Here is a 26,039-nt window from a genome sequence, read left to right as displayed (position 1 = left end):
TCTTGTTCGAGTTGTCGCTCCTCGCCTGCAAAACAGGAGATGAATGCCGGCACACCACTATCACGGCAGCACTCGATCAAGGGATTCACACTGCCGCCTGGCTTGCAAGCATCAAGCTGGAGGCCAAGCAGCCTGCTAGCCCTGTCTCAGAGAAGACGGTCCCTGACTTTTGGCGTTACCCCAGACGCATCTCACTCCCCCAGAAAGAGCCTCGCACAAGCAGGCGCTCGTCTGGCCGTTTGTGAGCCACTCGATGGGGAACGTGGGCGGAAGCCGGGCTGCCAGAGGGCGAAGCTCCCCGGGGTCCCGTCGACCCCTCGCTCATTTCGCCGGCTGATGAGTCGTCCAGGAAGGGAGCTCGGTGAGGAGTACCGCAGGATCGTGGAGCTTTGAGCTTGATTGCTGCTGCATGGCGGCATCATGGAGATAGTCGGTCCACAATCGAGACGAGAGCACGGCTAGACCATGATGAATGAGGAAGGTTTCGTTTCTGCTGGCCGCGCCGTCGACACGCAAGACGTCGTGACACAATCAAACTGACACATCTCCCAGCTCACTGGGACGTCGAATGCAGGTGGAACGAGTCTTTTTCCATCTTCCGCCTTGCCTTGCTCTCTCGTACCTGTGCACAAATCTTTCTTTTTTCGTCTCTCATCTTGTGATATTGCCCAGAGCCTCCGTCATCTGCGTGTAAGCGGCATCAGCGGCTGTCGGGGGCTTACACGCCGGCGGTTCAACAAGAGGACGCATTGCCCTGTGCAAGCGAGCAGGAGTAGTCAGCGGTGCACAAGAACAGGCAAGACAAGGTAAAAGCCCTTCTTGGCCAAGGCAGAACGCAGTCATGATGGCTTCAGATAATTGTCGTCAGATTTAAAGGTGAGTCCACCGTGGGGGCTCATGAGCCGTCAGCCACGGTTGCACGAGTGTCCAAGGCTCATTCCCTCTCTTATCGGCCCCGATAAGGCAGGAGAAGCGCGGAACACGTGCCTCCCGCTACTCGGAGTCCGCCTGGAAATCCATCCATGTCGTCTTGACGTGATTGACCTGACGCCGGGTTCCCCAGGCTGTACCTTCGTAGCAACGCAACTCGCATGTTTAATGGTTTGACACTCTAGGCTCCATCACGACAGCACATCGATCGCCTAGCCATCGCATCTGCCCCTTGGCATAGTACTTTGATTCTCGACTTTTGCTTCTTTTCTTCTCTTTGCATCTGGAACATAGCTCCCCAGTTCGTTGGTGCATGCAGATTGGGTGTACAGACGCGATCATCAGGTGGCCAGTATCCTCGAATTTTAGCATCCTCGAACGACAATCGCAACAACATTTTGCATCATCCGCAACGTCTCTACTTATCGCTTCTTCGACCCCGATTGCATATCCAAAGTTTCCCGTTTGTCTTATTAATTCGTCTTGATGGCTCGACCGCAGAGTCCCCCGATCTTGGCGCAACTGCGAAGCGCCAGAACTTTGCCCGAGCAGACCGCTGCCCTGAGAGCTCTGAAGAACGAGGTTGTCGGTCATGTACAAAGAAAGGAGCTTTGGATCAGCTTGGGTGTTCTTGATCCTATTGTCAGGACCTTGGCTTCAGCCAGGCCGCCGGTCAAGCCAAATGGAAAGGATGCACGATTCCCTCTCACGCAGAGGCCGCTATCGGAGGATGAGAGCGTGAGGTTACAGGCGCTGCAGCTGGTGGCTAGTTTCGCCAATGGTACGGTGTTATACATGTTGAAATTTTGTTGTTGTAGTTGCTGATGGAGAGGAACAGGTGGTCCAGCTTTCCTTGCTCCCCTCCATGCCGCGCGGGCGATCCCCGCCCTCATGGCCAACATATCTCCGTTTACGAACGCACCGCAGCTTGTCGTGGCTTCTCTCAGGGCCTTGACAGATATTGCAGAAGCCTCGATCCTAGCGCCGCCATCCTCGCCCATCGATATCGAGTCCCTAGCCGATACTGTATTCTCGCCGCAATATCTCGACTCGTTCGGAGCTATGCTCTCCATTACCTCTACCAACTCTCTTCTACAATCTCAGGTCCCGCTCGCGGCAGGTCTGATTTCTCGTCTTTGTCGAGAAGACCGCCATCAACAAGCATTGACGACATCTGGAATTCTGGATGCACTAGCCACGCGACTGGCCAGCGTTGCCGTGCTTCGTGGAGAGGTCGTCCCGGGTGCCGATGAAGCGGCGAGGAACGACGGGCTTTTGGACGCCTTCCCTGAACCTGCCCCCAAGAGCCTAAGGCTTGCGCCGATCCTTGAAGCTATTGCAGCTATTCTTGGGGATTCAAAATACAGGGCCAACAGACTCATCGACTCTCCCTCCATCCTCGCCGTGTTTCCCTCGATCAAGTTTGAGCCTGCAGAGGTCGCAGATCCCCGTTACGATGCCGAGCAGCCAGGGCCCAATGTGTCACGTCAACCGCCATTGACTGCGATGGAGTTCATGCTTCCAATCGGCTTGCCTCGAAGTCTATCGACATCCCCATACGGCTCGTTCTCTCAGGGGGCATCTTCAGATTCGCAGTCTTCCTCTCGGTCATCGCTGAGTAAATTCAGCTCATCCGCGATTTGGGATTCACCTCGATATCCGCCAGTCGGCTCGAATGGTGATGACACGGAAGAGATTGAAAGTCCCTTCATTCCCTGGCTGGTGCACCTTGTGAGGTGCTCAGAGGAATATGAGCGACTCCTCGCTTCCTCTATTCTTGCTGCGCTTATTAAGGGCGGCGTTGGAAGCAAGGGTATGAGAGAAGCAAGCTTGGGGCTCCTTGTTGTTCCTCTACTGGTCGACATGATCTGTAAAAATGACAAGGACGCTTCCGATGTGAAAGAGGTGGATGATGCGAGCAAGCGCATTATTCTAGAGCGAGCGCCAGTAGTGCTGGCCCGGATGATCACGGACAGCGAATACCTCCAAAAGGCCGCTTACGAATGTGAGGCCGTGCCGGTATTGAGCAGACTTTTGAAGCACGCATATGCCCCTGTCCGAGACACTGCGCAGCCGCGTTATTGGTCACCACAACCGGATACGGGTATGGAGGTTGAGAGCAATTCTCCGCTTTCTCAGCTAGGTCAAGAGGGCCAGAATGGACTTTTGATCCATCGGCTCAGGGTGCGAGAAAGCACACTCAAGGCCATCGCCGCCCTTGCGGGGGGCAAGGAAGACTACAGGAAGGCGTTTGTGGCCGAGGACATCACCTCGTACGTTGTGGAGTCCCTCTCAGAGTATCCCAGAAAGCCACAAACGGCCAAGGAACGAACAGCAGAAAAGCCAAGCGGCGATGCTACCAGAAAGGGGGAAACTGCAGGATACGGCGCAAACCCCGCGTCAGTGATCATCGCGGGCTGCCATGTTGTCAGGATGCTGTCTCGGTCGGTCAATATCTTGCGTACGTCGCTGGTGGACCACGGAGTTGCGCTTCCCATCTTTCGATTCATGAAACACTCGGACGTCAATGTTCAAGTTGCTGCCACTGCAACCATCTGCAACCTGGTTGTCGAAGTCAGTCCAGTGCGCGAGGTAAGTTCATAGTGTACGTTGTCTGCAACGAACTTGAAAGCTAACAGTAACAGCTTCTTGCAGAAAACGGAGTTATGAGGGTGCTCTGCGAGCATGCACACTCGGAGAACCCTGCTCTTCGACTCAATGCCTTGTGGGCGCTCAAGCACTTTATTGATGCTGTTGGACCTGATTTGAAAAAGGCATGCCTGGCGCAGCTTGATCCAGGATGGTTGGAGCAGCTCATTTGTGACGACACAGAAGACTTGGCCTTGCAGATGGCCAGGGAGAGGGAAGCGTCGGGACTGGACATGGATGACGATGTGGACATGCAACAATCAGACGAGGCACACCGCTGGGTGTACGGCACCAACGGTATGCTTCGAGAGCTGGATGCAACAAACTCGACAAGGCTGCGTCAGGTGGAAGACAAGCTGGCAGCGGTGCGAGAATCCGAGCTAAATCCGGTGCGGAGGGCACGGAACGACGATTTGGCGATTCAGGAGCAGGGCCTGGACTTCATCAGGAACCTGATCGGAAGACCGGGAGCTGGGCTGTCGGAAACGACAAATGAGACGACAGAAATGATCGACTACCTGCTGCGCGAACTCGGGACGGAGCGACTGTTTGAAATCCTGTCATCCAAGCTCCGGGCCAAGGTGCTCCGACCTTTCTCCCGCCGAGCTCCGGTGACGGGGCGGGAAACTCGGTTGCTCCACCCGCAGGCCAAGATTATTGTGGCCGTCATCTACATCCTAGTGCACATCGCGGCTAGCATCCCTCGGCACCGGCAGATGGTGATCAGCCAGACTGAGCTCCTGAAGCTTCTGGCCCAGCAGGCGAGCAGCAAGGACAGGGAGGTCAGGGTGGCACTATGCCATCTGGTCATCAACCTCACCTGGCAAGAGGACGATGGCGAGGCTCAGGCGTGCGCCCAGAGAGCGCACGAGCTGCGGAAGCTCGGATTCCACGCCAAGATGGAGGCGCTCACCAAGCAGGATGGGGACCTGGATGTGCGCGAGCGAGCCAAGACGGCAGCATATCAGATAGAACAGGCCACATACTGATTGTGGTGCTGCGAGGGAGGGAGGAATGTACTTTTGTGTAGATGTATTATGGACTGACCCTTCAAAGGAAGAGCAGCGGTGACAAAAAGCGATTCTTGTTTTGGAGTGTAACATTGTAAGTAGAAGAGATGCAACCTATAGCACCTATACTCTGCACATCACATCACGCAGTCGAATATCATGATGGGATACGCTGGAAGACGAGTACGCTCCCCATCACATTTCTCTCGTGATATCATGGAATTGGCGGCAGATTGTACCATGCAGTCTCTTGTACATCTGCCGGTGCTAGTTCTACTGCAGCCAAGCCGACAGGGGGTGATTTCCTCGTGACTGACTGACAACGACAAGGGTTGGACGATCGATCAATGTCGAGACGAGTTCGAGTCAAGATGTGACAGAGGTTGGCATGCAATGCAACATGGATTGACAATGCGAGCGGAAGATGACGGCACATGGCGGTCACTTTAAGAGTCTAAGCATTTGTCTGTACAAGGCTATACTCGATGTTTACATGACGATGAGGTTTTTGGAGCTGTATTGCGTCAAAGACTTGCCCTATATCACCATGGGTCGAAACAACTTCAACGTCTAGTCCTGGGCATGTAATCACCTTGACGTCAACCACCCGCCGACTTTGATCCAATGTCTCGACGTTGAAATGTCTCTCTCCCCGAACGGTGGAAGCCGCTAGAGCCCCCATGCTTCTTCTTTAGCTCCCGTAGGGCTCGACACATGACACATCCGGAACCCGCGGAGGTTTTTGTTCGACATGGCATGACATGTGGGAATTGAGGTGTTGCATTGGACAGATCAATTTTTTGGCTTCCTCTTTTCTGTCCAAGCGAGAATAACGCCAGATTTTCAAGGGTAACCGAAAAAACAGGCGAGAAGGTGCTTCCCGGTGATGCCGGACCTTGTTGTTAATCTGCGGTACTCGGTTGATCTTGGATATTCGGCTTCCAGTCACATCAACCTATCCAATGCCGAGTTAAGGGCTGATTAATGGATCCCATACCCCCATGCGAGGCCAGCCGCATCGACAGCCTTGCCCCATGTACCCTCTACCTCGTCCGTTACCCTCACACGTCATTGCCCAGTCGAGACGAAGTCCAGAATTGCAAGAGCTCTCTTTTCCCGCACCGCCATCACGAGATGCTGCACGAACTTTTTGCCCAATGGGACAAGACTACTCATCCAATGGGATGAGACGGATGCGTTCAAGCTTGTCTGATGGGGAGGGGTTTGAGCATGTTGGGGTGGGAAGAGTTCCTGAGGGGAGATGTTGGAAATGTGCGTCATGGTGAGATGAGAGAAGATGTATAAGAGGAAGGGGATGGGACGTCGTTTGTTTGCCTTCTCCTTCTTCTCTTCACTCTTATTCGACGCAAAACAGATATACATGCGATCATCATCAAGCAGTTCAACTTGAAATCGACAAGTACAACATATCGTGAACGTCTATCAACTTCAAGTCAACCATGGCCGTCATCTTTACACGTAACGACGCCCTCAACATCAACCCCCAGGCGGGTGACACTCACCTCTCGGTGGGCGGATCAGACTGGCTCTGGGCAGTGACAGCCGTCTACCTGCTCTCCTTCGTGAGTCCTTCATACACAACACACTACAACAGCATCACTAACACGTATAGCTCATCTTCTTCGCCCTGAGCCTCAAGCCGCCGCATGGCGAAAAGATCTTCCACTACCTCTTCACCATTGGCCTCCTCGTCGGCACAATCACCTACTACGCCATAGCCTCTGGCCTCGCCTACTCGGTCATCCCCACGCAGCGCAACCGCGGACACGCCGTCTCGTACCAGATCTTCTTTGCAAAGTACATCAACTGGGTCGTGGCATTCCCCGTCGTCATCCTGGCCCTGGGTCTCCTTAGCGGTGTTAGCTGGGCTACCATTGTCTTCAACATCTTCCTTGCCTGGATCTGGTACGTTCACTCCTCTTTGATATCCCATGTGAGGATATGGCTGACGTGAATAGGGTCATCTCCTACCTCTGCTCCGCTTACACGGCCACCTCGTACAAATGGGGGTTCTTCGCCTTTGGCACAGCCGCCTACCTCCTCCTGGCCTTCCAGACCCTCCACGTCGGCCGCACCTCTGCCCGCCGCCTGAACCTGACCCGGGACTACCTCATGCTCGCGGGCTGGCTCAACCTCCTCTGGCTGCTGTACCCCATCGCCTTCGGTGTGGCCGACGGCGGCAACCAGATCAGCGTGACAAAGAGCTTCATCTTCTTCGGCATCCTCGATATCCTCATGATCCCCGGCCTCGCCTTCGCCTTCCTGTTCCTCTCCCGCAAGTGGGACTACAGCGCCCTCAACCTGCACTTTACTCAGTACGGTCGTGTCAATGCTGGCGAGGGCGTCTTCCCCGAGAAGAGGGCTCCCGGTGTTGCGGCTCCCGGCTCTGCTGCTCCTGGCTCTGCCCCTCCTGCGGCTACCCCTGCTGTCTAAGGACGAAACAAAAAAGCGATGCTACAATAGCTGGCTGCTATGGTGGCTGGCTTCACTTGGAACCCAGAGTAGTATAGCAAAGGGGGGAGAGTGAAAGCACCCACGGTGCTTGAGATAGGATAATGCGGATGGAAGTCACTCGCTTAGATGGGGATGTTGGTAATGGAAGGGGGAGAGATCAGGTGGAAGGAATTGTGTTTTGATGGATGTTGAGTTGTTGCTTTTGAGATACCCTCGTTTGGACGGGAGCAGGATACCCGCTGGTTGCTGGCTACTTGTTGAGTTGGTCACCCATAATGTCTAATAAACAAACATCCTCAACTCGAAGAGTCCCTAGCTGCTCGTAACTGTTCTGACTCGATCAATTAACAGTCTCCTCGCATACACATCGACACCCATCGTCATGTCCACCCGGTAACCCTCCCTTCTCTCAACCTCACCATCCCTCGCTCTGTCAGTTCTAGAATAGCTCACTCACCTGCGGCCTCTGCCACCATCGTCCCATGGACAAGGCCTAGGCAAGCCGCAAACCCACTCCGCGCACATCGAGGCCCTCCCACGAACGTTGAACACGCGGCCGTGACAAGGGAAGAAATATGCAAACCCCGGTCAGCCAGCCTCCTTCTTCTAACCTGAGACACTCTTGTTGCCAAGCAGCACTTTGAGAGGCGGGCCAGAACATGCCGCCATGTCAAGCCCGCTCAGAGAGACGAGAGCTCTCTGCGTATCGTAAGCTCTTTTGTTGAGCTCCGACGCTAACCTAGGGTGAGCGTCAATAAAGCCCTCCTCCGTATTGTTCAGCAAGCCTTCCCCCCAGCTTCGTCACATATCGACTCGTGGCTTTGGCGCTACCGCTGCGAGGGAGGGGAAAACAGGTTCGCGGGCTGTTGAGACATGCATTAGAGGTGAGGAGAAAGAAGGAAGCTGCATCATGGCCCACGTGGGCTCGAGCGTGTGAAATCCACTGTGAACAAGAAAAAGAAGACTTTCTGAAAAGGAATCACACGGTGAAGCCCGGAGACTACGAAGGCGCGGAGGTTGACGTGCCAAGAGAGGGTAAATCTACCCCGGGCGGTGATTCCGGGGAAGGCCGCGGGAGAGCTCCAACGTCATCCCAACCAGAGCTTTTTCTCCCAGGGGGACGGTATCGGTACCATTTCTGCCCAGGAGCACGGGTAATTATCTCCTTAGGGTTAAGGTAGGAGAGGAAGGGCGACAATCCACGGCTACGGAAGAGACAACAATTGCCAAGTGTTTCTGAGAATCAGCCGCAGCTTGGGAGAGACGTCTAAGACGCAGTTGCCGCAAGTACCACTTAGATGCACATATGGGCTTTGAGCCTCACTCCTATGGCAGACGTGTGTGTGGCAGGTTCTACGAATCCAACTTGGAGCTACCAGACGAGATGGTCACAGAGAAAGAGGGGGCAGCATCAACGGCCGTTCAAACGTCCTGACATGATGAGACACGGACTACGCGCGCTCTGCATCATGTAGGTAGGGGATAGGGACACACAAGGCCGAGACAGCCGTGTGCGGTACGGCCGCAGCTCGCGGGATACTGCTGCATGTTTGCTGATCGACAACCTCGAGCAAAAAGTGCTCGGCGATGCCCAACGGGGGGTGAGGGTGAGGGTGAGGGTGAGAGGGGCGCACGGCAGAAGAAAAGCATGTGGTGATGAGCATTGCCCGTCAGCCATGGCTTGTTTCTTGGCAAGTTTGGGGCAGTTGAACTCGGTGAGCCAGTATCGAGTGCACAAGATGCCGGTGAGCTTGATTCCTGTGTGCCCAGGCAAGTCCCAGCGTTGACAGTCAACAGCAGTTTGACGATTGTCAGTCTTTGTGCTGCCGGCTGCCCATCTTGTATGTGATATCTGTGGGTGTGTCAACCCAAATCTGTCAGTAGACGCAGATGCCGCCCAGAGCCCTATCGGCAGAGATCGCTGCCCATCCGGTCCATTCAGATCTCGGTGGTCGCATGCGCCAAGATGAACTAAACCTGGGGCATGGGAAGTCAATGGTGACACAGCAGCGATGGCGCTGGTCTTCTCAGGTTCCGAGGGCCTAGACACGCCCACCATCACACCAGAGGCTGGTTTCACTCTTCTTACTTGGCTATGCCATGAGAGGCAAAGACACTGGCGGCTGATGGAGGGGAACGTGTCTCAACCAGTCATCATCAGGACCATGATGGGACATGCCAGCATACGCAACTGGATTGTGGCGTGTAGCGGGCGGTCTCTGGCGAATCTACACCCGCAACTCGAGCCTTGGTCCTGGGTGCGGGAACAAAGAAAGGACAGTATCCGATCGAGAGGTAAGCCGTTCCATGCTGCGCCATGTGAGGACCAACAACTGAGTTAGCCAAGGCTGTGAGCAATTTGAAAATGCAGCCACCAGGTGAGATGTTGTTGGTGGCGGGCTTGCAGAGCAGCCAATAAGACAGACGAATGCGTCCTAGACACTTGGTGAGCTTTTCAGCAGCGTCGTCTTCCTGGCAATGGGACAAAGGAACACAAACCCACGTACCGCTCCAAAACGCCATCTTGTTGAAATCATCTCGAGTTGGAATGCTGTCCGGGCGAGTTCGGCGGTCAACGCTTAGCACCCAGCCTTGTGGAAACCTTGTTGTTTGAACATGATTCAGGAAGCCAGGCAGCTGGACCGCATGACGTTCTGGTTACCCGATTCGGCATTCCGTAAGTCCTGACTTTCCGTCTTCCAGAGGTATGGACGGCAGTGGGAGGGGGGCAGGGTGACTTGTTGGTGGCGCACAGCAGCATCTCGAGGCATAACGGTTGCCTCAGCGGGCTGATGAATACGATCTGAGGGGAGGGGGAGGCTCAAATCTGCGGTCATCTCTGCCGGCAAGGGTCGTTGACAGGTTATCAAGATTCGCCTCTGCCAAGTTGAGAGGTCACCAGACGAGTCCCGTGTGTTTGCTCAGGTTGTTGGTGATGACCGGCAAACTGGAGAAAGAGCCAACTGTCTGTCCTCGTCCCACCCGGCCCGTCCCTCGGATCCGAAGAGGCAAATCGATAGCCCCCTCCTTGACCCGGGAGAAGGGCAGCTGGGAGACCCTTTCCTGGGTGGACCGCAGGGAGCCTGGAGTGGCAATACCGTGGAATGAGGAAAACTGGAGGCCACCTCATGATCTGACCAACCCAACAGTGCAGGGTAGGGGCCTGCCGTGACCCTGAGAGGCTGAGACGACGAGAATTGCTGCTGGAACGTAGGGAGCCCAGCCAAAGGGTCCGCGCAGGCGCCGCGCCCAGGGAGTCGGGACCCTGCCCGTGATAGGCTTTTTACGAGGCAGCCGATCAGCGTTTTCTGCCCTGCTGCGAGTGTCTCGAGGAGGGAGAGCGAAAGAGAAAGTATAGCTGTTGTCGTGAATACGTAGGGTAAATGCGAATTCCAATGTCTTATTCGAGGCCCCGTATGGCCCGGAGAATTCGCTCGGGTAATGCAACGCCTGCCCCGCCTTAGATCGCCTGGATAATTAGTGCTTGCACATCCATGGATGGGTGGATGGAGGGATCGTTATGAATGAACGTGCTCCAAGTGCGGTATTGAAGCCGCGAACCTCGAGATTAGACAGGGCCCGAGCCGACTCTAGCTGAAACGACAGTGCGCTTCCTCTGCAGGCCGAATTCAAGACATGTTGAGGGCCGAACGCCGACGACGTAGTATTGAGCTGCTGCCCAGTACTCATAGTAGTAGGCTGTTGCTTGAGTCCAAGCCCGTTGCAATCCAAGCCACCCAGTGCAGATGGCTGACTTGCAGTATCACGAAGTCGACCAGCTACACAGTGTTCATGGGCTGGCAACTCAACTCGGTGGCACAGGTACAGACAGATCTGAATGGCCATCAACCATCTCGAACCAACATGGCATCCTGTCGTATCTCGCAAAACGAGAACCGAGAGCAGCGGGATTGCGATGCGTGTTGACTGCAGCCACAAAGTCTGGTCGTCCTCTCCAGGCGTAGGGGTTGCGACAGGACAGGGTCTCTCAGGTACCGAAGCGTGGTCAGAGAGAGACGATGGATGCGTGGCTGGAACGGAACAATGACATGGAGTTGGCCTAGTCGAGGGCAGGGCAGGGCAGGGCAGTGAGAGGGATGTAGGGAGGCTAATCCCTGACACTTCCCACGTTAGCCCGTTGCATCGCTGCATGTGCATTGCAGAAGGCATCAATCACAGTCCTGTCAAGGAGGTCATTAACAAGCAGCAGCAGCAGAAGCAACAGCAGAAGCGGGCTGTCAAATGCGCACTCTGACTGAAACAATATCGGAAAGACGTCGAGCTGCAGATGATAGCTGTGAAAATGGCGACATGGATATTACTCGAATGACTGTTTCAATAACGACCCACGATCTCGAAAGTCGAGAAATACAGTGCAAATAATATCCGGCTTAGCACAGTACGGGGCGGGGATGATCATCAAAGGAAGGAAGGAACAGGTCTGAGCAGCAAGATTCTGCTTCTGCTTGAATTCTAGTGACGGGAGCGAGTGAGAAAAGAGAAGACATTAGCCCATGGACTAAAAGGACGGATGCGGATTAGCCCCAAGACAGGCCTCGAGGATTCCCGCGCACCGGGTCCTGCATCCCGCGCTCGCTAGCACGATTTTATGGGACCCGATTATGCGCCATGCCTGGTCAGGAAAGGTCCCCAAGACGATCAGGGTTGTCAGTGGCCGGGTTTCTCTGATGAAATGACGTCCACCAGATAAAGAGAGACCAGAAACCATGCATACGCGGAGGCGGAGACGGAGACCAAGACGGACCCGGAGGATAACAAGAAGCAGGACCAGGGCCAGGTGGGAAGGAGAGAAGGGGAATCTTGAAGATAGATAGCACGGTGCGCACGTAGGCATGTCATGTTCTGATGGAGAATCAAGCTTGGTTAGTTGCCGAGGGCAGAGACAGAGACGAGACAGAGACCTTCTTTCTCCTTGCCTCTGCGTATGAGACATCCAACGTCCATCCAGCCGATGGTAAATGGATGAATGGATGACAGAGAGGGGCTATAGTTGTCAAATAATGAAATGATGTGCATATCCTCCAGATGCCTGCGTAGAATCTCGTTTCTGGATTTTCTTTTTCGTTCTGCCCTGCCCTGCCTTTCTTGTCAGCTCTTGTTGCTTCTTTCGGGACGTGCTCGTCTCTCTTTGCTTCTTTCTGCGATGGATAGTCACAGCTTTCAAGTCGTGCCAGCCCGGCCGACGCCTGTTGGCTGGCATGACCGAGGGGGCGTCCAGCCAGGGCCCGGCCGCTTCTGCAACCCGTGCTGCACCCGCCAGCCCCTGTACCCGGCTAGCGCCTCCTCCCGTGGCCTGGTGGACGGAGGCGGTGGCCTGTGATGAGCTGTGATGGGCTGTGGGCGTGGGGTGGGAGGGAGCGGGAGAGCCAGTCAGGCCGGGTCTTGGCGGCGCCGTCGCGTGCTCGGCTGCAAGGTTGGATATCGAGACGAGAGGAGACGAGAGAGTGGCAGCCACTCAGAAGCCGCTGGCAGCGCTCCGAAGAGACGTGATTGGCCTCGATGCTCTGACACGACCGAGGCTTGTCTCTCAAGATCCTGGTCCCAACAAGCCAACCAAAACCCTCCGATACCCCTGTCAAAGGCTGTTTCCCTCGTCCCTTGGCCATCTTTCCACCGTGCCCTTCCTTGTCCCTGTCGCACTGTTACATGATCCGCTTCGTTTCTCCATCTCCCGGAGCATTTCGCCTTTTGGGCTACTTGCCGTTACCGATGCTGCAACGGTATCTGCACTTTTGCTGGCTCTGGCTGTGGTTCTTGTGCTGTGCCTTGTAGCCCGGGCCGGATCTACACGCAACCCTCACCTCACCCCATCTCCTTTTCTCAACCGTTGCCGTTGTATTTTTTACTTGAGCGTCTAGCACAGTATGTCCGAAACGTGGGAGAGAGGTTGATGGCGTCCTTGAGCTGAAAGCTGCCAAGATGGAATAGCTTACCAGGACTTCTTGGCAATTCCAAATCTTAAAGAACAATCAACCGAAACCGTCATCAGGAAACTGGTGAAAACTGGCATTCCAGAAGCAGCAAATCTAGTTAATGGCAAAACTCTGGGGCACGGGAGGGGGGAGGGGTGGTAGGGGAAGGCGGCGCCGGGAACCTGGACCTCTCGTTCGCTCGCTTCAACGCATCGAAGAACAACCAACAACGCAACAGAACAGTTGGGAGGGCATCGATCGATTCCCGTCTCCCTGGCCGTGGACTCCGTCCCTCGCCTTTTTCACCCCGTGGGCACCCCCGACCTGCGAACTGCCAGCCAATGGAACCCCATTCGCTGCTTGGCGGGCTTGTTCAGCCCCCCGGGCGATCCCACCCTCGGGCGGTCTCAGTGGTCTAGGTAGGGGCCCCGAGCCCTCCTCCAATGGATGGGATTGCAGGGTCGGGCGCTGAAGCTGCCACGCCCGGACCTGCCCAGGCGTTCGAGTCAGCTGTGTACCGAATCCAGGCTCCTGGGCCCCTTCAGCCATCCATCGCGGTGGGTAGGTAGGTTGGCTGGTAGGCAATATCCCTGCCGGAGCCCGACAGCACACCTCGTCTCATTAATTATCCACCCGAGGGGGCCCCCTCTTCTGTGTCAAGGTCTGCGAAATCTCATTCCCCGAACCAACAGACCTTGCATTTGAAGCTGTCATCATCGTCAGCATCGACTACAGCTGGCAAAGAGACACCTGTGACTGGACTGAGCTGGACTGGACTGGACTGAACTAGACTGGAGAGGACAACACAACACAACACACTGTACTCGCTTCCATCTGCACAGTACCGACGGGAATAGCGTTACTGGGCTTGCTCTGCTCCACTGGCTGAACTGCTAGCCCAGCGCCGACAAAGAGCCACCTTTTTTCCCGTTCAAGAAAGCCTGTCTCTTTTCTCGCTCGCGCTCGTCTTGCCCGTCCTGGTCCTGGGCCTGGCTCCTCTACTCCTACTCCCTGCTAGCCGAAGACACTACTGGCCTTGTGTGCTCCATCTGCCTCTTCAACGGCCTCCGCCCCCGGCCTCTCACTTTCGTCCTCTCTCTTCCTCTCTTCTCCCTCTCCCTCCCCCCGGTTCCATAATTCAATCCTTCACACCCCTTTAGCACGTCCTTTCGTGTCGCGTCGAGGCCTCTCTCTTTCTTCCCTCCTCCGCCGGCACGAATTCCTCTTCATTTCAATCACGGTCGTCGCCCTCCGCCCGTGAGTTGACTTGAATTGATCTCGAATATCCATATCCATATCCATATCCACGCTTTCGAGTCGACCCGTGACCCTTGAACTCGGGCGTCTCACATTGAGGGTGAGTCTCGATCCAACGGGCGAATCCACCTACTCGCTTTGTCCCGCTCGCATAATATCGACGCTTTTTAAACTTGTTCAACACCTTGGGCTTTGGCTTCGCATGCATACCCGCTCTCCTCTGGCGCCCGCATAAACCGTCGACCGTTTGAGTGACTGACCAAGTCCTCGGGATAGGCTTCATTCTTACATTGAATTCTCCAAAACCGTTCCTTTACGCGCGCACATACGCGCTCCGATAACCGACACCATGGCTACTCCCTCCGCAATCCCCCTCAACGCCCGGCGCGACACCATCGCTCGCCTCCACCGTGTCACCAGAGGAAACCGCAGCCTCTGGTATCAGATGACGGTTCTGCAACAACCAGAGCGTGCCCGTGCTTGCGGTTCTGGAATGAAGGGTAAGCTGACATTGGGCGGCAATGGCTGACATGCTCTCATCAGCCCTGTCCGCCTTTCGAATATGGTCTCTTGCATGCTGACTCCCAATAGCCAACAGCGACCGACGACCTGTTGATCCTCCTCCCGTTGTCGAGCTCCGAATCATTGAGGGTCCCACAGTTGAGGAGGGCAAGGATATCACTTTCGACTACAACGCCAACTTCTTCCTCTACGCCAGTCTCGAGCATGCCCGTCCGATTGCCCATGGCCGTGTTCAAACTCCTGCCGCCAACAACCCACCCATCTTGACCGGTGTCCCTGCCTCTGGTATGGCATACCTCGACCGTCCCACCGAAGCCGGATACTTCATCTTCCCCGACCTGTCGGTTCGCCACGAGGGCCGATACCGTCTGACCTTTAGCCTGTTTGAGACGACCAAGGAGGAGAAGGATTTCGATCTTGAGCCCACTGATGGCGACCTGCCTCCTGGTGTCGACTTCCGAATGGAGATCAAGACGGAGCCTTTTAGCGTGTATAGCGCCAAGAAGTTTCCCGGATTGATGGAGAGCACCCAGCTCAGCAAGACTGTTGCCGACCAGGGTTGCAGAGTCCGAATTCGCAGGGACGTCCGTATGAGGAAGCGTGACGGAAAGTCTGGTGGTGGCAACGGCGGTAATGGTGGCTACGACCGACGAGAGGAGGATTATGGCCGTCGAAGGACTGTTACACCGGCAGCTGAGGACCCCAACAGCATTCGAGCCCGATCTCTCAGCAACTCGAGTGAGCACCGTGCTCCGTATCATGATGCATCACGCCGGCCCTCGATCGCCGACTCATACCCGCCGCCGCCTCCACCTCCACCTTCATACGAGCCCGCTTCTTCCGGCTCGCGTCACCTATCTTTCGGCGACCCTTCTGCGCCGCAATACCCAACTCCTCGCCAGTATGCGCCGCAGCCCGGCTTGCAGCTAACCCCAGTTTCGGCCACTGGCCCGTATCCCCCGTCCGCCCAGTCACCGTACCCCAAGCCCGAGAACTCATACGCCTTCCCCAACCGGAACCTTCCCCCGACATGCCCTTCGCCTGCGCCGTCAATGAAGCATGACGCCTATGACCGGCGGCAATCCAACAGCACCTACGTTCCCCCCTCACCTTCAGTATACTCTACCGATGGCCACAACCGAAGAGACTCACAACCATCGTATCCTCCTACGCCTGTTGCTGCCCAGCCTCCGCGGCCAATGCACAGCCAGATCTCCCTGCCCTCACTCAAGATTGCTGCGCTGGTTTCGCCGCTGCCTCCTATCGAGGCACAGACCGACCCTGCTCCCGAGCTGCCGTCAGTATTGATTGGAGGTAAGCGCAAGCACGACAGCGTCTTCTCCCAAAGTACAAGGCCGCTGCACAACGGTCAAAGACAGCTTGACCCCCACTATGGCAACAACCATCGCGGGATGACACCTGAACCGGATCAGGGCATGTACTCTCGAGCTGATGGCAAGATCGGCGTCGTTACTTTCAACCAATACCAGTAAATACCCAGATGCGCGCGACTTGGGGTGATGGGATCAGACGGCTTTGGCTGGTTGGCGCCGCTTTGGCGTTCTGGTGCTGTGTATTTCTAATCACCGGGCGACACTTGGAAGAGATGGGACGCATGAGCGGTATGGTTCAGGAGTTCAGGCGCAAGTGATGTTTCTCTCGGCCTCGGAACAGGCAGTGCATCCATGGGACGATGACTAGGGAAACCTTTGAGTTCTGTTTGGGACTCATGAATATCTTTGACCACACACACACATTCAAAACACCACCCTCTTTAACGTTGGATCGCAGGAAGGACTCGATCTTTCTATGACGACGACGCACACTTGAAAACAAACAACGACGAAACCTGTCATTTCTTTACGTCACTCAATTTACTTTACTTTTGGCATCCTCTTCAGCAAACACACAACATTTCACACTATTTATTCATCTCCTATTGGCTATCTATCTATCTACTTGTTTCATTCCGTCTCCACACTGTCGATTTCACACACACTTCTCTTTTTTTACAAAATACGTTGATTACCACTGGGTGGCTTGTTCCTGGTTATGAGGCCACTTGCCCATGGATGGATGGGTACTGGAACAACTAGAGACGTTTCTCCAACGTTGGAGCACAGGGCAGGGTCTCTGTGTAGAAGATGCTGTGCCGCCTCCGCCGAGTGTCATTTATTGTTATGGAAACTGGAGACTATGCTGGGGTTTACAAATGGGATTTTCGTGTCTGGTATGGATGGTTAGGTAGTTTATTGACAAGGGTTCAAAACGTCTTGGTGTGCCGTCAATGCAGAGTGAGAAATGTGATGTGCATTGGAGATATGCTGAGCCGTGATTTACTACGGGTGAGTGCTATCATGTGTCACAACCTCTCGGGTTCTGATAAGCCTGCAGAAGTCATTTGCAAGATGTCTGAGACTGTCTCATCGGATCATCGGTTGATGCACCCAGGCGCGGTCAGTGACAGGCGGAATGTGATGATGATGCAGCAACCGGCTGAAGCTATCGCTTCAAGTACATTGGGCCCATTTGTTAATTGAAGTAGGAGCCGGCTACGATGTTTCCCGAGAAGCTCCAGCGAAACGAAAAAAAGACGAGCCCCTTCTCATCTCAGATAAATTGCTTTCCCCGTCGCTGTGCAGCATCAAAAGCTGCATTTCCCGTTTGGGTAGCCCGATGGTTACTAAGGCGGCCATGTAGCCTGGTACCTCCTTCCCATTCCAGGCCGTGTGTCTGTGCCAGCAGAGCAAGTCCACTCGCCTCGCTCGCTACTGCTGCAGGTACGTCGGTACGTCGCGGGTCGCGGGTCCCCCGCTCCTGCATTTTTCGCTGGCCGGCCTTGCGCTGCGCTACGCTACGGCTGCTGGTTGCCGTGGTGAAATCTCACGTGTGCCCGCCGTTGATATCAACAAAGCATGCCCCGTTGCTACTTGACGATTCACCTCTTTCCCACCCCCAGATTGTGTTATCTAGCCAGCCACTTTTCCTACTTCTTGTGTGTGTGGATTCTCAATCCGTTTTGAGAAGGTCGACCAAAAGAGAGTTTTTTACTCGGCTCGTCCTCTTCCCGCAATTGCAACGGTTTCCCCTCGCTGGGTACATGCACAACTTACACATATTCAACTACATCTCTACGACGACGACCAAGATAACGGCGGCAGCAGCACCGCATGGGTCGGCCGAAAACCCGCCGCGCGCTCAGCGCGAGCCGCTTCCATGAAGGTTCCATGAACGACCGCACCTCGGCCGCACCGCCAGCTCAGTTCATGGGCCCCGACGAGATTGCTGCATTGGAGCGTCCAGTCTCCTCGAGCGTTCGGTCGCAGCCTCGGCCGGTTAGTGACGACTGGGCGGACAAGCAGGTGAAGCAAAAAAGGCTTCTGGGCCAGGTTTGGGACGGCGTGCGAGGCCGGCTGCGTTTCAAGAAGGATGGGGAGGATGAGAGAGGCTCTAGAAGACGAGAGAGGAGCCGTAAGCGGGATCAGTCGGAACAAAGGGGGAGACAGAGAGAGAGGGATGAAAGGTCCAGAGATGAGAAGCCTGCCGAGGAGCCTCAGAGGGATGAGATGCCGAGCCGGGAAGAAATCCTGGCCAACTATCATCACTTGATGGCCTCGGGCTTCTTTTCGTCTCATGCTATTCAGTCTACTCGACAGCCTCCCCCTGGCTCTTCTCAATCTTCCGCCCAATCTTCCTCTCACTCCTCTGTTCAGCCACCTGCTCCGGCTTCCTCGGCAAGCATCCTCGAGGCATTGTCTCGAGCACCTACACCTCAGAACCTGGCCCCTCGCCCACCAGTATCCCGAGTACCAACTCCTCGAGCTCACACTCCACGGCCTCCTACGCCAACCACCAACCCTACCTCGCCCTCAAAGTCTCGACACTTTCACAGAAACCACTCACCTCAACATGATCCCCAGGCTGCCACCTATGAGGAGCTTGTCGCCTGTGGCTTCTTCTCCCCCCCAGCTCCTGCAGCTGTTCCACCACCGACTCCCAAGGGCGCTGCGCCAGCTCCTACTGTGCCCACTGGCCGAAACTCGCGGGACTATCTTCAGCTGCCTCAACCGACCCGGAAATCCTCTCGCTCTCGGTCAGTGACACCATCAGCCTCTCGCTCTCATTCCCCTATTCAGTCGCCAGCCAGTGCTTCTTCTAGGGGAACCAAGAGAGCAGCAGTTGACTCGACTTCTGACGACGAGGATGACGATGCGGCTCGAGATCCGCCCACCCCGAACAAGAAACTACGCAAATCGGCGTCTCGAGACATTGCGATTCCCAAGCTACGGAATGTGGCATCTCGGCGAGCCATACTATCTCGACGTAGTGTTTCGGGGCCTCATGGATCCACCAAGGAGCGCAACACCCTTGCCCGCCGTGTCCTCGGACACCTACCTGGCGGCAATGGTCGGAGTTCCTTCGATTCACCTGACCGTCGGACTGAAGCTGCTTCTAGACGCAGTGCAGATGATTCTAGACAGCCACTACAAGAAGTTCAGCATTCGCGAGTTCTACGATCACGTCGGAGTGCTGCCGAAGCGCTCCGTGTTGCGCCCAACGCCAACCGGGGCATCCCCAAGGTGCCAAACATTCCCGAAAAGTTTACCATCTACGACGAGGATGCCGAGAATATTGCCCCAGCAGTGCATGTTAGCTACTAGTTGATAGCACTGGCATGTTAGATCGACCCTGTCGAGTTGTGATGGATGGGAAGCGCCTTAGATCTTTACGACAACGAAAAGGAGTGATGGTGAGACGACAACGATCAGAGTCTCGACTCTTCGTCTCGATAACCGAGGATGGACGATTTTTTATGCGGCCACGATTTTGTTCTTTTTCTCATTCTTGATGACGACAAACACACAAAACAACGTTGCTTTTGGATTTTTGAGCGTCGGCTTGTTGTTGTTGTTAACTGTATTCATGCTGGAGATATCCATGATGACATGCGACATGACACTTTTTGGTTTTGAAACGTCTCTTTTTCTCTGCTTCGTCTATTTTGGTCGAAGCTTTGATCACTGGGGTTTTGTTTATTTATTCGGACAATGAATGGGATCTGGGTGGGCAAGGAAGGGAAAGGACAGGAAAGGGTATGGATGTCAATTTGATATTCGGGCAAATGGGGTACAACGGTCCTTTGTCCTTGTACGCGTGAATACGCTCGGTTTGGAAGGGACTTGACAGTAAGGAAGGGAATAAGGGGCGTTGGGTTCAAATCTGGTATGTTGATAATAATGAATGACACATCTACTCTTGACGACGACTTGTCCCTGTTGCAAGTGCCTCTTGTTGGATATGTCTACTGTGATGTCAACTTAACGGGTCACGATCAATAGTCTTACTTGAGACTGATGAATCACGATTGGACGAGTCTTACTTGATACCTGTGATATTCCCAAGTAACTACCTATCTGCAAAGCATGCCTCCCATGCCTACCACAAACAGGATTGCTATGTACATACTGACAAAGACATACATACATGACTTGCAAACCAACAACGGGTGTTCTGCTTAGCACACCCTTCTTCTCCTCTGGTTTGGTTTGCTTTTGCGCTAGCAATTATCCTTACACAATAACGACACCAACAACAACCTTCTTCTCCCATCCATCCGTTCATTGCTCCCCTCAAGAACCCATAACCAGAAATACACAAAACACACCCTTGATCCTCCATAACAATACCTGCTTGTCCACCCATTTATTCCCGCCGTCCGTATGAACAATCCACCAGCTTGGTTTCGAAAAAGGTCCCTCCATGCTCGTCATCACAGGCTCGACCCGATCAGCCCCAACCTTAGGAACTATTCTCCATCCACGACACCTTTCCGAGCATGGACTCCTCACTCATCAAAGTTTCAACACCCAGTTGATTTCCCCGTTGACTTGCCCCGCCGACCGTCGTTAAAAAAAAAAAAGGAGGTAGTAAACACATAAAAAGCCATGCGCTGAGAGACCCGTTGCTTGTTTTCGTGGTCTAAACGAATGACGAGTTTGAAATGTTGAGAAGCAATATATCGGCCGTGGCGGGCAAGTAAAGCAGAGTAAAAAAGTAAGTATGCGGAAAACAGACTCCATAAGCCAGTCGTTTCGAAGAGTACGCCTCAAATCTATTAGTCAAGAATGAAGACAAACACCGTCATGATGAATCTTGCTAGACTTCAACCACCCGCTCTGGCAGGTTCTGTTGAATCAGCTGTTGAGTCCTATCGAGTCCATTCTGGTAGAACGACCGGACAAAGGCCCAGATAAAGGTAAAAAGGCCTGGGAAATAGCTGTACGCCATGGCACAGACCATTACGAGCAGAAGAGGAATCTGGACGCTGGTTAGCTTCATGTTCAGGATCGGGTGTCGTTGCACAGTACTTACCCAGATGAAGAATAGGTTGCGATCACTGCTGAGCCTCTTGAGCTTCACCTCACGAGCCCTGAGGAACTGCTCTTGCTGCTCCTTGGTGATGGCGTTCTTCCGGCCAATCTTGAGAACTCCGGGCTCTTCCGTCCATGTCTCACGAACCTCGACCGCCTCAGTTGTTGTGGTCGTCTGATCGTATAGAACAGCACACTTCATGTCAGCCTCGGCTTCAACGGCCGCCTGTGCTGCAGACGCCTGCTTCGTGTCCAGGTCCTCCCGAGGGAAGATTTCATCGTACGCCGGGGGTGCCGTCGCTGTGGTCTTGGACGACGAGTCCCACCATCGCTGTGGCTGCTCGTCTTCATTGTCCGTGCGAGGTGCTGCCATTCCTGGCATAAACTGCTGGACCCGGCGCATGAACGGTGCCTGGTAGTCAGGCATGTTGGGCAATGCGGGCATCTGAGGGAAGTGTGGCAGGTTTTGGAACTGTAGAGCAATCGACTGCTGGAACTGATGGAGCTGCTGCTGGAAGTGCTCCTTCAAGGCAGCCGACGCAGCTGCCATGGCCGTTGCGGGAGGCTCCATCTCTGGCTCCAGCTCGTTAGTCTTTCGCCGACGGAGGTTTGGCCGCTCGTTCTCTTGTCTGAAGCCACTTGATCTTCTCATGCTCAGATACACGTGCTCATCTGGGTCTTCATCCTCAAAGTCTCCTGATGTGTACTCAGGGCTCTCCTCGCTCGAATCTGGCGAGACAGGCTCCTCGTGAGTATGGACCTGGGTCATGGGCTCCCACAGAGACCGCAGAGATGTGGCGCTGCTAGCCTTGCTATGGAGCGAGCCGCCGCTGCTGCGAGATCGGACATGGCGCTCAGAACGGCGAATAGCGCGTAGCACAGCACGCGACTGAGCAACATCGGCGGCGGTAAGGCCAGACAAGCTTCTGATTGTGGGGTCCGCGCGGTTGATCATCAGCCTTCGCACAATCTCGGGATGGTTGTGGATTGCAGCAAGGTGCAGAGGCGTGAAGCCACCCTTGTCCCTAGCGTCAGGGTTGGCGCCACGCGCGAGTAGAGCGGCAACGAATCGATGGTAGCCGAGGGAGCATGAGAGGTGAAGCATAGTATGACCAGTCGGCCTCTTGAGATCCAGGCGGGTCCTGTGCGTGCTGTCATCAAGGTCAATGAGATCCAGGCACTTCAGGAGCTGTGACTCGAGGTGCGTGTTAGGAGCATGGTTGAACGTGTTGCCCATCATCTGGCCGCCAGAAGACGAGCCACCTGATGAACCACCGGACCAGCCCGAGTTGCCGTCGTTGAGGATCCTCCTCGCAAGATCGCTGACGTCAACGATTTGTCCCGACATCTTCTGGCCCAGAACTGTGAGAGCTGTCCTTATGAGCTTGTCCTCATTGTCGTCGATGTACTTGAAGATTGCCGGCTGCTTGCCCGTCGGGTAAACCTGTGCAGCCTGCGCTGCCTGATGCTTGAAAGTGACGGCGACAGCTCCAGCAACAGGTGATGGCGGCAGCAAGCAGACCAGTGATGACTCGCCCCAGAAGGTAGTGGTAGTAGCCTTCTGGTCACCAAACCAAACTTCGAGCCCTTGGAAGAAGGCCGCACCCAGAACCGTCACCTCGATTCCACCAGTCTTGGGACCCTCGTTGGGGATGATCTTATGAATGACGGGGGACGCCCTCGTCTGGTTCATGCCCATGGGAACGGTAAACAAGCTGCTAGTCAATGTTTGAGCAAACTGGTTCTGGGGGTTAAGGGCGATGGCATTCCTAAGCCCGTTCGGACTAGGGGCACGGCTTGGATGTCCTGATGCAGGCGCTGAGTAAAGCTGTGCGGCGGCTATGTTGTCCATGCTAGCAGAGCGGTTGCTAGGGAAGAAGCCAGGCTGATCATTGCTACTAGGGGTGGGAGGGCTGGTAGCAAATGGCGCAAGACCATTCTGCTGGAACAGAGAGTCTCCCTGAGAAAAGGCACTCAAATTCGACGAGAAGGGAGACGTTGCAGTAACCATCTGGTTGTTCACCTGAGAGCTGGGCGAGGGCGTCGTATCATCGATACGAGTCATGGCAAGCCCGTTGGGCACTCTTGACGCGCTCGACTTCCTCTTCTTAGCCAAGGGGGCCCCCAGCGTTGGCGATGCAGGGCGTGAGAGTGTCCGGCCAGTCGGTGTTGTCTTGCCCGATGAGGCTTGGTAAGAAACCTGGCCGTTACGATGCATACTTGAGAGATCGCCGGTCGATGGCGACATGCGGAACGAGTTGTTCGCGGCAGGGGGGATCAGGCCAAGGCTGTCGATTGCCTGTTGAGGAGCTGCGGTCGTCACAGGAGCATCCGGGAGGGGCTGTTGGTGGGCAGTAAGCTGTGTTGTCATCGGGTGCGTCTTGTGGTCGTCTGTGATCATAATAGGATCAGACATGGCCTGGGCAATGACACGGTCCTGGTAATCCTTGATGGTGAAGATGACGTTGAACCCCTGCTTCTCGCCGTGGTGTCGGCAATAGCAGGCAATTCGCATTGGTGCATCGATTTGCATAGTGCCTGCAGGAACGACCGATGCGTCCATCATGACTCCGCTGACAGACTGCCATTCCTTGACCTCAGCCGTGTTAAACACAATCACACGGCGCTCCTCGTCTTTGCTCCAGAGCTTCTCTTCATCAGGTTTCTTGATCTTTTTCCGAGCTGCGCGCTTGCGTTCTCTGGTGATACATCCTTGACATATTCTCACATCACCGCCGTTCTGGGGCGAGTTCTCCTCGTCATCCAACGGAGGTAGATAGCCTTGGGGGTGAGAGGCGGCACGCTGGAGCGCGTTCTCCTTCATCCCAGGGCCCTCCATGGCACTGGTGCACACCAAGGAGACGTAGAGTTCGAGCATGTCAGGGGACTTCTCAGGACTTGGCTTTGCAAGAAGCTTGGGTTTTGAGATTGTGTGAGCTGGGAGGTGAAGCCTGTTAACGCCAGGTGGGACTGGGCTGAGCAACATCTTGATGGGAATCTGAGTCTCGACCCTTGACTTGAGGGGTGTGGGCATGATCTTCAACTCGCATCGTCCACCAAAATTCGGATGCGTGGCCATCGCCATCTGCTGCGGCATTGGTACGGTCTGGCCCATCTGACCGCCAAAGTGAAGTGTTGTGGGCAAGACATCGGGTGCAGCTTGTGCCGCCACATCCATTTTGTTTGGCCACAAGGGTTGCGCACCCAAGCTATTGACAGCCCTCGAAAAATCAACTGCGTGGGGGGACGGTGAAGTGAACATGGCCGCTGGCGATCCGCCCTGGCTCAATACAGCACCATTGGACATGGACATGGGTGACACTTCGCGTGAAGTTGATGTCTTCAGACCGTTCATAGCTGAAGATACTGAGTATTGCTTCAGTCTGTTAGTAACGTCCGAAGTCGACGATGATACAACCAGTGATGTACGTACTGAGAGAGCCTTGTGGTGGCTTTGGGACTTCTTCTTGGGCGTTGCTTCTTTGCTCGAACTTTTAGCCTTTGCAGTAGGCATGGTTGGTGAGGTGATTGAATTTCGAGCAGCAGTAACCTGGTCGGGGCTACTAGACGCCTCAAACGGCGCTGTCCGGTCGAAAAAGTGGTCATCATGCTCGAAGTTGTACATGCCATCAATCTGATCGCGGCCAAACTCAAAAGGGCTGTCATCGTCGGGGAAAGCAGTAAACGTCGTACCCCATTCCATCTTGCAATCCAGGTCGTCTATTTGGGCATCGGCCGAGGTGATAGCCGCGTTGATGGCCGTCTTTGAAGATGTGGAGCTGCCGGTGCGCTTGGAGGATGCAGACTCGGACGAGGAATCCTGATAATAACCGCCGGTTGGTGAATCGGCAAAGGATCCCCTCGTCAGATCCTGGGGCGAGAGGAAGGCCTTGGGGTCGCCGCCGAGCGACTCGAGTGTCTGGAGCGTATCTGGGCTGTTTGAGAAATCGAAGAGGTTGTTGGCGCCGAGGTCGTCATCGGAAAAATCGCCAAATTCGCCGCCCGACATGGCAACACCTGCGATGAGAGGGCTGCCGGGGCCGGTTGGAGCGGGTGTCATGACCAGCGAACGAAGGCTGGGGCTTCCTGGAGGCGTAGCCCAAGAAGTGAGGGTCGTGGTGTTTGGGGAGGGTAATTGATTTCGGCGTCGCAAATTATAGTCGGTGTCTCGCGGTGGGGTTTAATGGGAGGGTCAAAGGCATCGACACGGGTCGTAGTAGTATCGATAATTGCCCGTATTCGATATGTATGTGGGACTGCTGAGAGTTGCTGAAAAGGATCCGGCTCCAAAAGCAAGAGCGTCGGGTGCAGCGGCGTTGATCGTTGTCGAAACAGGTCCGTGACTGACTGTTGGGGGCAGACGTGCAGTGCAATATGGACGGGCCCCTAGACGCACGCGAACACGGCGGGCACGGTCGGCAGGTCGGTAGGTTAGGTAGGTCGGTCAGTGGAAAAAAGAGACGGTCAGTGTCGCCTGCTGTCGTCACCCCCTGGTCGAAGTCCGTCCCTGCGGCGAAGGCGGCAGGTTTTGGGGACGGGACGAGGTGAGTCGATGTCGAAATGGCGATGTTTGTTCGGAGGAGAAGGTGAGGGCTAGTTTGCGGCGGAGAGAGCGAGGACAAGTCGTCCAGCGATGGAAAGGCGAAGATGGGTTGGGTTTGGTTTGGTCGATGCGACAGACAGGGCTAGAGGTAACTAGCTGAGGAGAGTGGAGGTGGTAGACGTCCGGTCTCTCTGGCTGGTTCTCTGGGCGCTCCGCGGGTGGGCGGCTAAGCCTTTCTGGGCCAGCGTGCTGGTAATGTACTAAAATGCTCTTAAGAGAGTAGAGTCGTCGTCTCGTCTCCCCGTCTCGTCTTCCCCCTGGTGTGAGTTTTGAAGTGTGCGTGCGTGTA

The 26,039-nt window shown here is 55.0% G+C and overlaps 5 protein-coding genes across 5 annotated transcripts; 4 read left to right on the top strand and 1 right to left on the bottom strand.

The window, feature by feature from the left end:
• Positions 1-1,416: 1,416 nt before the first annotated feature.
• NCS57_00037600 (uncharacterized protein) lies at positions 1,417-4,568 on the top strand (the record flags this gene model as incomplete). The annotated part of the gene is made up of 3 exons (XM_053050462.1): positions 1,417-1,711; positions 1,769-3,522; positions 3,576-4,568. 3 exons carry the CDS (start codon positions 1,417-1,419, stop codon positions 4,566-4,568), a joined length of 3,042 nt encoding a protein of 1,013 aa, XP_052918977.1.
• Positions 4,569-6,049: 1,481 nt separating this feature from the next.
• Positions 6,050-7,043, top strand: NCS57_00037500 (uncharacterized protein; the record flags this gene model as incomplete). The annotated part of the gene is made up of 3 exons (XM_053050461.1): positions 6,050-6,172; positions 6,223-6,515; positions 6,569-7,043. The coding sequence occupies 3 exons, from the start codon at positions 6,050-6,052 to the stop codon at positions 7,041-7,043; spliced, it is 891 nt and encodes a 296-aa protein (XP_052918976.1).
• Positions 7,044-14,603: 7,560 nt separating this feature from the next.
• NCS57_00037400 (Developmental and secondary metabolism regulator veA) lies at positions 14,604-16,269 on the top strand (the record flags this gene model as incomplete). Its single annotated transcript, XM_053050460.1, has 2 exons — positions 14,604-14,754; positions 14,846-16,269. The coding sequence occupies 2 exons, from the start codon at positions 14,604-14,606 to the stop codon at positions 16,267-16,269; spliced, it is 1,575 nt and encodes a 524-aa protein (XP_052918975.1).
• A 1,677-nt stretch (positions 16,270-17,946) lies between these two features.
• On the top strand, positions 17,947-19,437 carry NCS57_00037300 (uncharacterized protein; the record flags this gene model as incomplete). Its single annotated transcript, XM_053050459.1, has 1 exon — positions 17,947-19,437. One exon carries the CDS (start codon positions 17,947-17,949, stop codon positions 19,435-19,437), a length of 1,491 nt encoding a protein of 496 aa, XP_052918974.1.
• A 1,495-nt stretch (positions 19,438-20,932) lies between these two features.
• On the bottom strand, positions 20,933-25,207 carry NCS57_00037200 (IPT/TIG domain-containing protein; the record flags this gene model as incomplete). The annotated part of the gene is made up of 3 exons (XM_053050458.1): positions 20,933-21,094; positions 21,149-24,523; positions 24,581-25,207. The coding sequence occupies 3 exons, from the start codon at positions 25,205-25,207 to the stop codon at positions 20,933-20,935; spliced, it is 4,164 nt and encodes a 1,387-aa protein (XP_052918973.1).
• Between the last annotated feature and the right edge of the window lie 832 nt (positions 25,208-26,039).

Source organism: Fusarium keratoplasticum, chromosome 1 (assembly GCF_025433545.1).
Source record: "Fusarium keratoplasticum isolate Fu6.1 chromosome 1, whole genome shotgun sequence".
Taxonomy (NCBI): domain Eukaryota; kingdom Fungi; phylum Ascomycota; class Sordariomycetes; order Hypocreales; family Nectriaceae; genus Fusarium; species Fusarium keratoplasticum.
Note: the sequence above shows the minus strand (reverse complement) of the source record. Positions and strands in the feature narration are given on the sequence as shown.